Source organism: Mastigoproctus giganteus, chromosome 7 (assembly GCF_048544385.1).
Source record: "Mastigoproctus giganteus isolate SK-2022 chromosome 7, ASM4854438v1, whole genome shotgun sequence".
NCBI lineage: Eukaryota > Metazoa > Arthropoda > Arachnida > Uropygi > Thelyphonidae > Mastigoproctus > Mastigoproctus giganteus.
Window position 1 is genome coordinate 39,963,218 of NC_143581.1, and position 18,534 is coordinate 39,981,751.

The 18,534-nt window shown below is 35.0% G+C and overlaps 1 protein-coding gene across 2 annotated transcripts in view; it reads right to left on the reverse strand.

Annotated features, from left to right (window-relative positions):
• Positions 1–6,784: 6,784 nt before the first annotated feature.
• The window catches only part of LOC150082837 (solute carrier family 66 member 2), a 30,339-nt gene continuing 18,589 nt past the window's right edge, over positions 6,785–18,534 (reverse strand). For both annotated transcript variants that reach the window (XM_090376854.1, XM_090376853.1), the window contains 2 exons: positions 10,280–10,496; positions 6,785–7,186 (listed from right to left, as the gene is read on the reverse strand). In XM_090376854.1, the coding sequence (XP_090232980.1) occupies positions 6,988–7,186; positions 10,280–10,496 (416 nt within the window). In that variant the 3' untranslated portion in view covers positions 6,785–6,987. The remainder of the gene's footprint in view (positions 7,187–10,279; positions 10,497–18,534) is intronic.

The window sequence follows — 18,534 nt, forward strand, 5'->3', positions numbered from 1 at the left end:
CATTGTGCTTACTTCTACTCTTTCTAAAGTAATGGAGAAATCCATTAGCCTATAAACCTTCCATCTGGATTGATTGTAAAAATGGAAAAAAATCTTAAGCTGATTTCCAGCTTAGAAATGTTTGTTATTTGGTTTTTAGGAGCATTAGCAACTAAGGCCATATTGCTCCAGGGATATGCGATGGTCATTCCCTGACCTTATTGCATCCTCTGTATTTGGTGAGCATGGGCTCGAAGCTTAGAAATATGACTGATATATATACAGGCAATCCCTGACTTATGTAAAGGTTGTGTTCTGTGGAACTCTGCGTAAGTCGAATTTTACGTAAGTAGAAATTTCCCTAAATGCCTATGCAGCACTTGCAACTATGCTTGCTGAATTTGATTGAAACAAAAAAAAAAAAAAAAAAAGTTTGCCAAACATGTAAATAGAATTACTTTTTTTTTTTTTTATCTCATGCATAGGAAAAATTACAAAAAAATGGAGGGGGTAGGCACAACATCATCAAGTTTTACCTTTTGAGCATCATTGCCAGAGTCAGTGTCTCCAGCTGATAAGTACACTGCTGCAGAGGGTGAGGGCTGTGGAAATTTTGAAGGAGATTTTTTTCAACATCACAAAATTTCTTTGCTGCTACAGAATCAGCCCTGGCGACTTCATGGTATACTTTAACATTGTGGAAACCAGCATGATGCTTGAACCTATTAAACCACCTGTTGCTTTCCAAAACCTTGACTTGAGGTTTGCCATACTTATCCTTAATATCTTCATAAATACTTGCTGCTTTTGCTTGAATGGCCATTAGACTCAGGGGCACTCGCTTCTGAATCTGATTTTCTATCCATATTATTAATAGCTTTTCGCTCTTCTATATAGGACCTGAATGCTGTTTTGTGATCATTGTTAATCTTAAATGCATTGATCCTTTAACATGTTCTTTTATATGCATCATGTCCTTTGAAATAGCATTCACTATTGAAGCAGCAAGACATAATTCCCATGCAATAGATGACAAATTTTGTCCTGCTTCTTACTTCTTGATCATCTTCCATTTCTAAATCAACTTTATTTGGTTTCCTTGCACTTTCTGTTGATCACTTTCCCTTCATCATTGTAATAAGTAAATAGGAATGAAGAGAAGATTCTGAAAATTTATTTGTTTCCTATATGGTTGAAGATTTCAGTGAAGGGGAATGCATTTCACTATAATAACGTACCCACAAAATTCCAGTTATCGGGATTATCACAAATGCAATAAGACAGAGTTTTACTTTAGATGCACTAACAGAAAAGCCCAATACACCGTAAAGTGCAAAGTGTTTTATGGTCGTGACCTCCAGAAATGTTCTTTAGAAAAATATCAACAAAGTCGTTCAAAATTGATTCTTATAACAGAACATATGATACTGATGAAAGGGTAGCGCTCTATTATAAAAATGACATTTTAGAGAGATAAATAGCTTAGTTATATAGCGAAAATTTCATTTCAACTTCTGAGGTCTTGGAACAAATTACCAAAAAAACAATGTGTTATATTGGGTTCACATTGCAATGTTTTCACAATACCTCCATTTATTCCTACGGGATACAAAATGTGTTTCCATAATTTTTTTTAAGTTTACACCAGCTGGCAAAAACTTACATAAAGTGGAATTTACATAAGTCGAGTATTATGTAAGTCGGGGAGTGCCTGTATATATATTAAAATAGTAGAACAATGCAAGAAATCAAGGATTATATAGAATATATTTAAAAAAAAAAAAAAAAAACCCTTTCCAACTCTAAAGTTCAGATGATAAATTGTTCCAGTAGGTGATAATTTTTTTTACTAAAAGCACATTTTCTTACATGTAGTCTGCAATTATTTTGAAGTTGAATTAACTCCTCTTATTTACATCATCTTAGAGAAAAATATACCCAACCATTTAAACATCCCTTAGTTTCTAAACTTTGCAACTTGCATAATTGGAATTTCTTTTTGTGAGGATATCCGTTAGTCTTGGTTTTTCTCCTTTCATCTTGATGTCTCTTTTTTGAAGGTAGGTTTCTGGGTTTAAAGATGTGGTCTTGCCAGTGATTTGTGCAAATTATTGTTTAACATCACTGGCACTTGTTGCTCGATCCATGTGTATAGTTGAGATCAGCTTGAATTAAGAGGGCTCTAGAAATTCATGATGATTGACGGGAATCAAATCCACTTTTCTCTAAATGAGTGCCAAATGGTGATGTATTGTTCTGACTAAGCTGTCACAGAGGAAACTGCTTTGTATGGGATAATTATCTCTTTATTATATTGCCAATATGCAATATACTGTTGACCATACCCCGTGCACTTTTACAGTAGTTTTACTGTACAGCTGAGAGAATTTCATGTTAGACTGTATTAGTCCCTGGGTTCTTTATATTCAGCAGTGTTGTGTTTGCTACTTCCAGTTGATAATTTACTATGTCCTAGATATATAACTCTGTGTTTACTAACATTAAACCTTGCAATGTTTTATACTGGTTTAGAGGTTGAAATGGAAATTTTATTAATAAAATAGTTTTTTTTATAATCAAGCACTGTACATACAACACATTATTGATGTGTCATGAACCATACTGGTGTTCCAGTGTGTTCCTTGATCAGTTGTGTAACAACACATCACGGACCTTATACCTTCTGCTCTCTTTAAAAGTCACAAACTGCACTTTTTGAAGTCACAATTATTTTTTATGGTCTCAAACAAGCACAAGTTCAATAGCGCAAAACCTAATCCAGGGATCTCCCAACAAAATACAGTGGACCCCTGCTTTAAATGATACGTGAAAATCGGAAGAATATTTTCCAGTTAGCAAAATAAAAATAAATTTACGCTTACATACACAGCTTAATTAATACGTATTGTAATATGTACATACTAATTGATATTTCTGTTCACTGACTTTTTTTTGTTGTAAAATTTGAAACAGTAAAAATGATAAGCAATTAATAACAAAGAATACGGCATGCACAAGTTGCAACCAACATCATTTATGAGTTTCTGAAAATTCACTTGTTTTTTATATGATTGAATATTTCATGGAGGGGAAACACATTTCACCATAACATGAAAACCCACAGAAGTCCAGCTATCAGTACTATAGCAAATGCAAGAAGATCAAGCTTACTACCCGTTCATAATTGATTGCACTAACAGAAAAGACCAATAAACTGGAAAATGCAAATTGTTTTTTGGTAGTGACCTCCAGAAATGTGCTTTAAAAAAATATCACGAAGGCGATAACGACTAGCGAGTCAACAGCGGGGATTCACAAAAAGGAATGGAAAAGTTGAAAATTACATCTAACATAATAGCAGGATTTTCTCAGCACAAAAATACCGTGTTATGTGAGATTTCCCACAATTCTCAAACTGTGTTAGAGCAAAACCTTAATATATAAGTACTGTGTTGTGCAAGGATTGCCACAATTTATCAATCGTGTTAGAGCGAAACCATGTTGTAGAAGTACCATGTTATACGGGGGTTGCCTGTACTTACCAAGCCTCGCAAGTTCAGGTATATTAACCATTTCATTAAGTACTTGACCGTGTCACAGTCATCTCATTTGTAAGGTATGGCTGCAAAATACAAAACTTGTACAATCAGTCACAATAAACCCAAATTGGTCAGGGTCATATACTATCAATAATGCCAAAGTAAGATCTTCCCCCACCCCATTGCTTGCTGCAACTGATGCTTGAATGCTCTACTCAGCTACTCTGACACTTTTCAGCAGTGACATTGTTGTCAACGTAAACCTTGTGAAATTGCCTTCACTTTATGTGAAAAGACATATGGTCATGTTCCATTGAGTGCCTGACAAGAGATAGAACTGTAGCATCTTCACAGATGAGTCCTTTTATAGCTTATGGTAGGATTCTCCTCAGGTCTTAGTGTAGTGTGAAAGAGGAACCTGAAACAAACTTGTGTTCATATAGGAATACAATCCAATGAAGGTAGATTGCTGGTATGGGGGGGGTGACATTAGTCTATGTGGTTGTACAGACCTCCACATCATGCTTACTGCACACAGGTACTGATACGAGATCCCCGAAATCTATAGTTTTCTATGCTGATACTGCTGGCAAGGAACTTTTGGACTATAGCTGGAAACAGCACTTTTGCAAGATTGGTGACTTTACACAATGATTCACTAATATCACTTGATTTTATTGATGTATCACATGTGCAAAACATATTTGGTAGTGACTGGGGACCATACATCATTTAGAGTTGTTCGTGATGACAAAAGCTGTTCCTATGCACTTGTGGGATTGTTTCTGATGTATCATGTTCCAATAAAGCTGCAATTACTGTTCACCCTTGAATTGCATTGAAATTTTTGATTTCACTGATTGAAACTTTAGTTTCATCTACATATGTCATATTTACACATATTGTGATCCTCTAATTATTTTGGCCGTGTGCCTTTCAGGAATTAATATTTTCCTTTACAGAACTTCAAGATTCAGTGAGTATTTAATATAATTTAGGTTAAATACCTTCAACACTTAATTTTTAACACATGATAGTTGTTTATTTGAACACCACCCTCTATATTAATGAAAAAAAAATTAGCTAGAGATCAGAGTGATATGCTATTTTCTAAGTGATTCAATTTAAAGTTGTTTTGCTCTTGGTTTATTATAAATTGATAACTTCCTAATATTTTAAGTATTGGCATAAAGAAGGAACAAAATATCATCACACTTCATGTTTTTATTTCAGATATTCTCCTAACATAAAGAATAAAATAAAAAATACATTTAATAAATATCTCCCAGATACTGCCAACTCTAAACACGTTCAGTGTTTTATATGTGCGCACGCACACACACACACAAAACAGACTCCAACTTAACCAGCATAAGTGGGACTGAGGAGCAGCTAGTTAATTCAGTTACATTACCTTCTATCTAAATCATGACATTCTATTTTTAATTTTGTTTTCATAGGTAATGCCACTCTTCTCAATATCCTTTGAGAATGCTGAACAATGCTTTCCACACAAGGTCCATGTTATTGAAACAATATGTATGGGGTGATAAATCCAGATGTTATATAAATGTTATTTATTAGTAGTGGCAAAACGATGCGAGGAAAGCTTATATGGAATCAGCAAAAAAAAAAAAAAAAAACCCAAAAAACTAGCATTATCCGATGCAACTTCTTAATGGCACTTGCTGTCTGTTTCCACTATTATAAAATTGTGTGTGTGTGTGAGAGAGAGAGAGAGCAATGGTTGATCGGTCTGCCTTCACTCTCTGGAGGAAAGGCTAATGATGAAAGGTCACTTAATGTTAAAACCAGAAATCTCCTTGAAAATGGTCACAAAATCACAATTCCTTTCTTTTTATAATGAATTAAGTGTTTCAAAAACAATATGAAGCTTGTGAACATTTCCTATTTGCTAAACTTAAACTATTATTAGGAATATTTTAAAAATGCAAGCTGAATAGAATGAATGTAAAATTGGGCTGCACTGCACAAAATTCAGGCTATCATGTATGCATAATGAGGCCAACTCAAGTAAAAAGTAATGAAATCCAATAAATGGGATACTCAGTTCCAAAACACATCAGTTTTCTTGTTGGTAATTTGATTTCTTCCTCATCAGCCATTTCATTATGGCATCACTAGTGATGATGGCCACTACCATTACTTGTTAATCTGGTGTACATACTACTTTTGTTAGAGTACTTATCAGCTTACTGTAAGTTGTTTAGCGGAGCCTAATTTTATGGTCATTCAGTTTAATGTGACTATTATTCCTAGCAAAAATTCTTAGCTATTTTCTTATATATTTCTAGATATTCATGCATCTTTAAAACATTTCTCTATATATTCCCAATAACAGTTGGCTAAGTTTAAATTATGTCAATCACAAACTGATTGACATAGTAATTATTATTATCAATTATTTTATAATTACAATATGTAATTTTTGAAAATAACTCTTTATACTTTATATGCTTGCAGAACTTGATGGTCGGATTCTACAAGGAAATAAGGTGCAAAGAGTAATTTTCAATTCAATCAGGAGCGCAGAGATATTGCCATTTTAATTTGTATATTGGGATTCACTGAGTCAAAATTTGTAAACATTTTATCCCGGCTCACCACTAAATCTAATTTAAAACTTATCATCTGGAAAACTTTTTTTTAAAAACTAACTTAAATGATTTTATAATTTGTGGCTGAATTTTAATCAGAAAGAGGGGGGCCCTTAAGCCAGAGGGTTAATTGAATGCTGGTTAGGAAAGCCCATTGTGTGGATGTATATGTACACAGAATGTTTTAATTAAAAGCAGCAGTTCCACTCACTTATTTTTAGGTTGAGGCTGTTTATCATATGCACCTTTTTTTTGTTTAAAATTGGGCTAAGTATTATTATTTAGATTTCCTTTATAAATTAAAATTTTGATTTATCAATGAGTTTCCCCCATTCTCAATAAAATGGATTATGCTCATTTCAGAAGTACATCAAACATCTTCTCCTTCGAAAAAAAAACTTTGTAACATCAGTTCAAATATGATTAAATAAAGGGCCAGATGACATAGCTTAAACCTAAATCAAGAGAGACAGACCCCTGGCCTTTTAATTGAAACACCCTGTATGATAGTGCACACACAAGCAGATTTCAGTTTACGAGGTTTTGCAAACAAGAGACAACTAATTCTAATTTTGTTAGTGAATCTTAGTCATTTTTTTTTTTTTAAACTTGAATTTATCAACTGAAAAAATATCTCTGTGAATTCTAATCTACTGTGTAAAATAGCACGTTTTGACTTCTGTATTCCCATAACAAATTATAATGATAAATGATTTCTATTCATTTTTTTTTTTTTACAAAATATCTGATATCACCATTGTCTTAGTTTTAACAACAAATCTTTAACAAGTGCAGCTTAAAAATATATACACTAGTTATTATTATTTTACAGGCAGTGTTTAAAAGTTATATCAACTTCTATGCTCTCCACGTTTTGCTACATACGTTGGAGTTGGAATACCTCTGTAAAATAATATTTGTGACATAATTGCTATATCAATCATGACTTGCAATGCCCCACAGATTCCGAACTGTATAGGTGCTTCATGAACAATAAAATAACCTGTTTTGAAGAGATCTCCAACTGTCCACATAAGTACCATCTTCTTACTACAAAAAATGATAAGAAATATTATTTAATATATCAGTATTTAATATATCAGTGGCATTGTGAGTAGGGTTATTATGTTATGCCAAATTATTTGGGTTAAGGGTATATAGATTATCAAAGCAGGCTTATTTATGTATAAATGGATGCTGAAGATCTAAAAGAGAAACTATTCCTTAAAATCATTATTTGCTGTACCATAATGATCAACTCAAGTTTGAATCAAAATTCAAGACTTTAAAAATAAATTTAAATACATTGTAGGTGATCCACATTGCTCATTTTTAGTGGCTGCCAAAAATAAACTACAAACAAAATTACTGCTCAAACGCATGCAATTTATTTTTGTCAGCCATTAAAACACACACACACACACCATTCAAGATGTGGCTGCATGTCAAATGAGGTCAGAATTGACCCTAGGCAAATGTTTTCCTTATTTCTTGTTACAGTTTATTATTTTTCCCATTATTATTATTATTTTTTTTTAAAGGTGGGGGGGGGGGACAAAAAAATGACAATTTCTTGTTTATTTATAAAATTAGGATGATGCTGGGTTAGGCTCTGAACCTACCTGGTAATGTACTGAATTATAAATTTTGTGAAATAAAGCATGGTTTTATTTCTTCCCTAGATTTGTTTACATATCCTGTTCATGTATATATTGTTTCAATAAAAAAAAAAAAAAAAAACACTTGTTATTAGGATGAGATCACACGTATTGTGAAAATGGGGTCAAAAAATAACTCACTGAGTTCAAAACATTTACTGCTAATTTAAAATTACTGCTAATTTAAAAGATAGTGAAGGTGAGTGCATCAATGAAATTATGGCATCCATGATTTTATTAATACTTTCTGCAGTTGTAGATCATATATGAAAAGCCTCATTATTGAGGTATATAATGTGGTAAATGCATGCGTGAGAGCTAGTACCAATGGTTGCTTTCTTTTGAGTACTGGCCATGAGGCTTTTATTGAAATCGTGAATGAAAAACTATCACAGACATCTTAAATCACATTTTTCATATAAGAAGTGCAGACCAAAAGTTTCTAGACTGGCCTTGTTTAGCATTATCCACATATAATATGATTAGTACATTCTTAAACACCACTGAAATAATTCATTGTGAGGTAGTGTGGCAAGTTTTTGTGCCAGTAGGACATTTGTCCTACTGGCACAAAATGCCTTTGCATGATTGGTGTTTGTGTGTTTCTGTTGAGTGAGTCTTGCAATTTTTTGTATCTGAGTAAGATTGCAAACATTAAGGAACAGCAAAAAATTACAAAATGCTTAAACAAGCATTTAGTGATAATATGTTACTATGTGTAGAACACAAACTTCATGTTTCCAAGGCAGCCAAAACTTCAGTTGAGAATTTTGGGCACTCATCTATCGTCAAATTGGACTGATGAAAATGTTGAAAAATTGTATCAAGTCATCCATGAGGACAGACAGCGCAGACCAGAAACTTCCTTTCCATGGTCATAACAGGAGATGAAAGTTGAGTTTATGGTTATGACCAAGAAACAAAGCAACAGTAGAAAAGTCCATCTCCACATCCAAAAAAGGCATGTCAGATCATTGGTCAAGAGTATGCTGATTGTTTTCTTCTAAAATGAGGGAATTATTTATAAGAAGATCCTTCTGCCAGGCCAAACTGTAAATTGCCAGTTACACATTTGGGTCCTAAGGGAGAAAGGAGAAAATATCTGGACAAATGGTGCACTCAGGAGTGGCTTCTGCACTGTGATAATGAGCCAATTCACATGGCTTTGTTGGTTCAGCAGTTTTTACTAAGAACAAATTGGCAGTGGTTCCATACCCTGTCTATTGTGACTTCTTGTTCCCCAAAATGAAAATCCAATTAAAAGGACAAAATATTTGCACTGAATTGCAGAGTGTTGGACAGCATCATGAAACATGTTGCCATTGTCTCTATGTAATTAATGTAAGTCTAAATTAATTTTATTGTTCCAGTCCAGAAACTTGGCTTACACCTTGTATATTTTAACTACAGAGAACAAGTCAGTTAAATGTTTTAAAACCACAAACTTTGTGGTTTTAACACAACACATTTAACTGACTTGTATTGTGAACACGATATAGTAATAATTAGAATGCTATTTCTCAAAATTGCCCTATCTTAGTGTCTTGGCATAGCAGACATAAATTGAAAATAAAATCCCAAATGTGTAACTGGTGACTTACAGTTTGACCTGACAGAAGGATCTTCTTATAAATAATTCCCTCATTTTAGAAGAAAACAATCAGCATACTCCTGACCAGTGATCTGAGAGGGAGTAACTTGAACCATTTATAGGATAGGTATACTGTTTCCTGTTAATAACCCACCCATTGAATCTTCTGGTGAGATTAATAGTAGACAGCAAGCATAAATTCAGTGTTTTCCCCCATTTTATTAAGCATGAGAAAAATTGAGTCACTGGTGACTGGACTTGGTAATCAACACACAGTAAGTCCCCGACATACGTAAGTGATACATTCCAAGACTTCTTGCATAGAGTAACATTATTTATTTGTCTTCTAGAGTAGTGTTACTTATTCATTTAATAGAGAAGCATTATTATGGCCACCTTCAGAATGAGATACCAGGTATTGCACTACTTCGAATAAGTGATGCTTCTCTAGTAGAGAAGATGATTATTACTTATTCTCAGTGGGCACAACTGAGAATAAGTAACAGTAGAGAAGCATCACTTATTCATCTATTAGAGTGCATTACTTATTCACCTACTAGAGAAAGCATTATTGTTGCTACCTTCACAACAAGATACCATTTATTTCACTAATTCAAACAAGTAACGCTTCCCTAGTAGAAAAAACTTACTTATTCGAATGCTCAGTTAGGGGATACCCCCGGTGCTTCCTGGCATTGAACACTATGACACTGTGTCACTTAATCGAAATTAGCCTTAATTTTAAATAAGTAAACTTACTTAAGTTTACTTATTCGAAGAAAAAAAAATTGAGTGAAAAAAATTTAAGTCAGGGACTTACTGCATTAAGTAAGATTACTTATTAATTTATTAGTATAAGATTACTATTCAATAACTTAAAGTTCCAATACTGACCTCATGCCAATTGTTGATTTCTTTTTGAAGTTTTTAATGAACTGTGGTGCTCCAAGCATAGCTTCTGTTAATAATGCCAAAAATCCAATAGTTTCAACCACAAGAGGAAGTTCAATACAGAAATACATTAATATTCCCACCATTCCTGCAAATGTAACAATACATTCCACGTAACTTTGAAAGTCTGTCCACTCCCAGAAGAAATTTGCATCGAAATCTAATAGAATCAAAAGAAATGATTTAAGAGGTGATTATTCTGCTTTTACTGAAAATGCTAAATTTAAAAGATTAAATCAAAATGCTAAATTTTGTACATATGATGCAACTCAGATATACTTCTTTACTTTGCATATACAGGCACTCCCTGGCTTACGTAATGCCTGACTTATGGAAATTCGACTTTACATAAGTTTTTGCCGGACGGTGCAAACTTAAAAAAATTGCGGAAACATATTTTGCATCCTGTAGGAATAAATGGAGGTATCATAATGTGAACCCAATGACACATTGTTTTTTTTTGGTAATTTGTTCCAAGACCTCAGAAGTTGAAATTTTCGCTATATAACTAAACTTTTATCTCTCTAAAAGGTAATTTTTATAATGGAAATTGCAATACACTTTCATCATTATAATATGTTCAGTTATAAGAATCGATTTGAATGCCTTTGTGATATTTTTATAAAACTCATTTCTGGAGGTCTCTCCCATAAAACAAAAACAATTTGCACTTTCCGGTTTACTGGGCTTTTCTGTTAGCACAATCTGTTATAAACGGGTAGTAAACTAGATCTTACTGCATTTGCGATAATACCAATATCTGGAATTCTGTGGGTTTTTACGTTACGGTATGGTGAAATGAGTTTCCCTTCACTGAAATCTTCAATCATATAAAAAAATTTTCAGAAGCTTCTCTTCATTCCTATTTAATTATTATAATGGTGAAGGGAAAGGGACCAACAGAAATTGCAAGTGCTGGCAGTGCTAGGAAACAAAATAAAATTGATTTAGAAATGAAGATGATTAATTAAGAAGTATGAAGCAGGACAAAGTTTGTCATCTATTACACGGAATTAGGTCTTGCTGCTTCAACAGTGAATACTATTTTAAGAGACAGTGCACATATAAAAGAACATGTTAAAGGATCAATGCATTTAAGATCAACAGTGATCACAAAACAGCATTCAGGTGCTATGTTGAAGATGGAAAAGCTATTAATAATATGGATGGAAAATCAGATTCAGAAGCAAGTGCCGCTGAGTCCAATGGCCATTCAAGCAAAAGCAAGAAGTATTTACGAAGATATTAAGGATAAGTACAGTGAAACCCAAACCAATTTCTTGGCAAGCAATGGGTGGCTTAATAGGTTCAAGCATCGCGCTGGTTTCCAAAACATTAAAGTATGCAGTAAAGTCGCCAGTGCCGATTCTGTAGCTGCAGAGAAATTTTGGGATGTCTCGGGAAAAACCCCTTCTAAATCTCCACAGCCCTCAACTTCCGCAGCAGCATGTTTATCCGCTGGAGAGTTAATTCTGGCAATGATGCTCGAAAGGTAAAACTTGCTGATATCTCTTCTCTATCTCCCCTCTCTTTTTTGTAAATTTATAATTTTGAAATTTTTGCAATTTTTCCTGCGCACGAGATAACAAAATTGAATGAATTTACATGTTCCTCGGACATTTCTTTTTTGCTTCAATCAAATTCAGCGTGCATAGTTGTGAGTGCTGCATAAGCATTTAGGGAAATTCTGACTTATGTAGAGTTCTGCGGAATGCAATCCTTATGTGAGTCAGGGAGTGGCTGTACAGGGTGATTCACAAAGATGGGTTAACTTCAGGAGCCCATTTCTGAGTAAAAATAAAAAGTTGATACGAACATGGGTCTGATTCTGAATAATTATGGAATTATGTGAATTTATTAGGTTCTCAGCAATGCGCCATTGCAAATTGGGCTCGCAACTTGTGTACCCACACAATCTTTTTCGAACATAACCCGATGCAGTTTGCAGAGCAGTGTGATTCCTTTTTGTTCTGTGTTCTGTTTTTACTTTCAGGATGTATTTTACATTTAAAAGTACTGAAGGTGTAGGATTTTGTGATGGAAATGCTGTTGCTGCTATCACTGAATACCAATGACATTTTCTGAACTGACAAGTTGTTAGCCCAGCTTTCCAAATATTGAAAGATACCAGCTCATTTCCCAGCATTCAACATCACATATGAGTGTGTGGTTCGGCAAGGTGTAGCTGAGCAAGAAAACATTGTTGAGGTGGAACGGTAATCCTTGTGGATATCTATGCATCTTGATGTTCCATAATCAAGAATATGGAGAACACTGGATAAAGGTGGCATGCATTCCTACCAAGTGCAGTGTGTTAAATACCTCAAACATGGAGATCCTGTCTATGGCTAGAATTTTGTAATTGGCTGAATGACAACTGCCAATTACAACTGAAGCTCAATTCACAATTCCCATGTTTGGTCAGATTTGAATGCCAGCAACTGGAAAGTAATTTTAAACACTGATTCATTGTTAATGTGTGGTGTGGAATCCTCTATGATTAGTTGATTGGTCCATTTATTTTTGAGGAATGTCTTACTGGACAGGTTTATTAACAATTTCTGCAAAATGAATTGCCACATTTTGAATGAACTTCAAAATTATTCTGGCAAAACATTCAACTACAGTTAGTTTTTTTACACACACTGCAAGTAATGAGGCCTTGATTCATACAACTGCCTTCATCAGTTCTCCCCTACACATCCTTGTTGCTCTGGGCCTTATGCTTTGCTGCTCTAGTCTGAGGCATAATTTCAGTTAAAAAGTTAAATCAGACTTACAGCACTATACCTCTATGTGATATGCAAGACACTCTTCTATCGTGTTTTCCACCGATCAAAACATTTTTTGAAGTCTGCTGTTGTGAATAGCCAAACTTAAAACAGGACATGTTTTTATTTGGGATGTTAAGATGTGTAATGCCAAATCAGGTGAACAAGGTGGATAACATGATGGCGAATGTTTTTTTTTGCATGTTTAACTTGCCATTTTCAATACCTCTGCAAAATGAGAAAAACTCAAAGCACTCAAAGCAGTTTTCTTCTAGGCTGGCACATAACATGTTAAGTTTGGTATGCACATGCCCAAAAGGCATTGTTGTAAGCCTCTCACAGTCTTTTAACTACCACTATGCAGTCAAGAATTATGAGATTATTTGCCTAAACTTGTTGATAAAACCTTGTATATGTACTATGCAAAGTTTATAAACACTTAATTATACTTTATCTCTAGTACCATTTTGAAACTTTCCTGCTTCTACAGCTAAACAAAACTGAACTGCTCTGCTTACAAAGTGCCCTTCACCAGACTAATGCCATTACCTTTATTATCCATCCACTGTGAGACATGCTTTTAATAGTTGTGTCTAATGGTGTCTAATGCATGTAATTGGTATTCTCTGCACTGAAAAAAATATTTTATTAAATATTATTGTTTTATCCATCAAATTTTGTACCTTCTAAGAATAAAAATAATTTAGGAGTTTAGTCACATTTTATTATAGTTTATTATCCTTTATATTTTATCTTAATGGATATTAAGATAAAATATATGAATGTATTGTCATTTTATAACCATATTAAAGGTATTAGAAACTAGAAACACAAAACCAACGAAGGGGCACACCTTTATATGGTAGATCATTATTACTTCTAAAACTTTAAATAGGAACATTGAAAGAAGTTAGGAGTTCCATATGTAAGTGGTAAATAAAAATGAAAAAGAATATTTTTGTGAAATCTCTGCTTTTGAATTAGCAGAGATCTTAAAACTACAACGCAGTACTCTAAGTGATTTGTTAGCTAATTTCGATGCTTGTCAAAATGTCATCTCCATGCTATCTATGGTGAAAAGTCAAATTTAAATGACAGAATGAAATGGAAATCACCTAGTATAGACATCAGCACTCAAACTCCATGTAGTGATGCCATACTGGCAATTTCCCAATATTCTTTCTATTATTTAAATTTACTAGAATAATGCCTAGTGGAGATTATCATGACAAAAAATAAATAATAATAACAATAAAAGACAATGCCTGGCCAGGTTTCACTGTAAAGAAAAATCACTGGCAATACTGATGACTTCAAATTTCTTATAACCATGCACATGTATGTGAGATGGAAAGCAGATCACAAACAACATACAGGAATAATAAAACTCATGTGACCTTAATCCTTTGAATTTCTTTCTTTGGGAACATCAACAGGAATTAATGTACCACTTGTTAATGACACAGATGATGTAGTGGCTGAAATGTAGGTTGTGATTACTGCACACACAACACGCACACATACTGGTATGTATACTCCAACATGCCGAGGCCAGTTGTGTAATGTAGGGTTTCATTTTGAACCCCTACTTCCATATGTAAATGGTAAATAAAAATGAAAGAGAACATTTCTGCAAAATCTCTGCTTTTGAATTAGCAGAGATCTTAAAACTACAATGCAGTGCCCTAAGTGATTTGTTAGCTAATTTCGATGCTTGTTTTGCTGGTAACATTTACCAAACAAATTAGGTACTTTTAAGCAGCACATTACATTTCAGGTGCATCTGATTTTTATTTGAATTTTTTCCCCCTTTTTCCATGATTAATAGAAATAAAAGTAAATATAGTTACGTTCTTATCAATTAATTAATAACATTATAACTTCATAGAATACTAAAATAAAACTCTATAGTTTTACATTTTCTAAACTTAGCCATTCAGTTTAATTACATTTAAGTAATAATATTTATTACTTAATACCTTTTTTAAGAGAGAGAGAGAGAAGACCAGGTCTCCTCTCTCTATCTCTCCATTTTCATAAACCTTACATACCAATACACACAAAAAGCATACATGGACTGTCTAAAGCTAACAATATTGCATTAAGACCACATTTAATCTATGAATTTCTGTTTTTCAAACTGTATGGAAAAAAAATAGTTCCTGGATTTCTATATGACTGATTTTAATGAAAATTGGGATGATCCAACAAATTTTTCTAAAAGAACTAAAAATATAAAATTTTGCGAAAATCCATCCACCGGTATGGAAACTGTTACATGTGGACAGATGGGGTGAAGACAATAAGCACTTATGCATATAAATATGCAAATATACCTAATAAAAAATTAGTCCTTAAGGGTATCCTGAAAGAGGCCTCTTGAGGTCGGGAAAACTCATATCTAGAAAATAAACTCATACACCGACCATTGAACAAAATTTGCTGTAACTAAAATTTTTACAAATAGTATAAAAACAAATTATTTACAATAAACTAATAATTGTATATTGCGGAATACTAAAAACTGTAATAAAAGATCTTTTACCATAAAATAAGCTAAAATGTAAAATTAAGAGCGCTAAAAACCTGGAGCTTTCAAGAGCGTCAGCTCTCTTCTTCAACAGTAATATGACTTTCTGCAACATCTTAAATAGCAGGTTCACGGTACTTCCACACGTGGTATTTCTCCACGTGGTTCAATCGGCACATGGTCAGAAGCGGAAATGTCTCGGGTACGTGGCAAATAAAATCGTTCATCCGAACTTAATACAATTGTTTCAAAAATAGGATGAATACGCATGCCTCTATCTCTATTCATGGTATTCTTACTGGATGAACCAATCCGTAAACCCTCGAGCCATTTACGCTCCCAGTATCCGTGTGCACGATCCAAAATAATAGCGTCCTCCGGGGAGATTTGATGCTGCTTCTCCCAAAAATGTTCGGCCATGGCACACTTACTGTAATCAGCGGTTCTTATGGCATTTAAAATGTTCCCCCAGACGATCCCTAAGCCGTCGTTTTGTTTCCCCCACATAACACTCCCCACAATCCGGGCATTCTATTCTATAAATAACTCCGCTACTGAGATCTTTTGGTATATGGTCTTTGACCTGAGATGCTGCACAACTATGTTGTGCAGCATCTCCGACAGTATCAGAAGTATTGTGTAAAAGAAGCTGGACAACAACAGCATTTAAGATTTGCGTACCGTTGCAGAGCGCATAGGCTGGTACCGCATGGGTTTAGGGTTAAAATACCTTTCCAGGATGTTCGATTAGTACGGGCCACTGTGCGTTTTCAAAAGAGTATTATGAATGTTTGGATTCGTAAGCTGCATGAAGATCTCAGATTTACTAGATGACAAATTGGCATGTATTTAGGTAATATTGGTAGTAATGTTTCTTCTAGACACCTGGTTCTTATCAGAAGGTTAGTTTCGGATAAAGTTGCTAGGGTAGCAGAGTCATATAGGCAAAGACAAATTATGAAGTTCAGTAGGTTGGTGAGTGAAAATGTGGTACAGCGATATGATAGGAGTACCCATTTTATACATAATTTGAGTAATAGACAATTCATGAAAGAGCAGGAGGCAGTCCTTAGTCTAGGCCCTAAGTTCACGCTGGTTCCTTCGAAACCCCCCATTGCGGAGATAGCAATGGGTATTGAACGGGCCATTAATAAGTTTCCTGAGCCTTTAGCTAATGAAATCCATGTGAAGTCTGCTGCAGCGTTGAGTCAGGTGAGGAAGGCATCCCCGAATCTCAGCCTTAGTCAAAAGAGAGCACTAGAAGAATTGAGAAGAGACAAAGGAATAGTTGTTTTACCAGCGGACAAAGGGAGATCAACGGTGGTCCTAAATACAGAAGATTATAATAAGAAGGCATTGGAACTTCTGCAAGATAATAATACTTATAAGGTGATCCAGAGGAACCCATTGGTGGATCTGGAATGGCGAGTCAATAAATTGGTACAATCCTGGTTGAACATGGAGAAGATTTCCAAGGAGAGTTACTGGTTATTACACACTACAGGTAGTCAACTCCCGCGATTCTATGGACTGCCAAAAATTCATAAGGCAGAAGTACCCTTGGGACCTATAGTTTCATTTATAGGGAGTCCTTCCTATGCACTATCAGGGTACTTGGCCAAATTAATTGCACCCATAGTGGGGCAGTCCGAGTATGTTGTTAAGGACAGTAGAGAGTTTGTGAATTTTGTGGGGAATTTGACTATAAATGATGATGAGAGCATGATCTCTTTTGATGTTGTATCTTTATTTACATGTATTCCTATTAATCATGCAGTATATTGTGTAAAAATGGCATTGACCAGGGATGCCTCACTTGGTAATAGATCACTGCTCGGTGTGGAAGATATTTGTACCGGGGTAGAATTATGTCTAGCTAGCACTACCATGTTATTTCAAGGAACTATGTGTAGTATAAGCAAGTTCGCGGTACGGCCATGGGTTCACCCATTAGTGCCACCGTGGCCAACTTGGCCATGGAGGAGTTGGAAAGTAGGGTTTTTAGTGGGTGTTCGTTTCCTATCAGGAATTGGAGAAGATACGTTGATGATACCTTTGCCCTGGTCCAGAAGGGGAGGGAGGTTGATGCCGTTTGTTGGCTTAATAGCTTCTCCCAATTTATACAATTGACAGGTGGAAACGGGCGGTACTCTGTCGTTTTTGGATGTATTGGTCTCTAGGGTGGGTTCTAGGCTTAAGACGTCAGTTTTTAAAAAACCCATGTGTAGAGGTCAATGGACAATACAAGAATAGCGTAGCAAAAGCTTTATTTGACAGAGTAAGATCACACTGTACCACTTCTGAGGATAAAGAGAAAGAAATTAATCGTGTCACGGCAGAACTTAGAAAGTGCGGATACCCCCAGAGGATCCTGGATAGATATAATAGAGGGGTGTCTGAGCGTAGGGAGTCGTTCGTCCCGGTAGCCACCGCATACATCCCCTACTGTCCGGGCCTTACTGAGCATCTGGCAAGAATTTTATGGGGTTATAAGACACGCTGTGTACAGCTTCCTGGGCGGAGGCTGTGCACAGCTGTGTCTCAGGTCAAAGACCGTATATCAAAAGATCTCAGTAGCGGAGTTATTTATAGAATAGAATGCCCGGATTGTGGGGAGTGTTATTTGGGGGGAACAAAACGACGGCTTAGGGATCGTCTGGGGGAACATTTAAATGCCATAACAACTGCTGATTACAGTAAGTCTGCCGTGGCCGAACATTTTTGGGAGAAGCAGCATCAAATCTCCCCGGAGGACGCTATTATTTTGGATCGTGCACACGGATACTGGGAGCGTAAATGGCTCGAGGGTTTACGGATTGGTTCATCCAGTAAGAATACCATGAATAGAGATAGAGGCATGCGTATTCATCCTATTTTTGAAACAATTGTATTAAGTT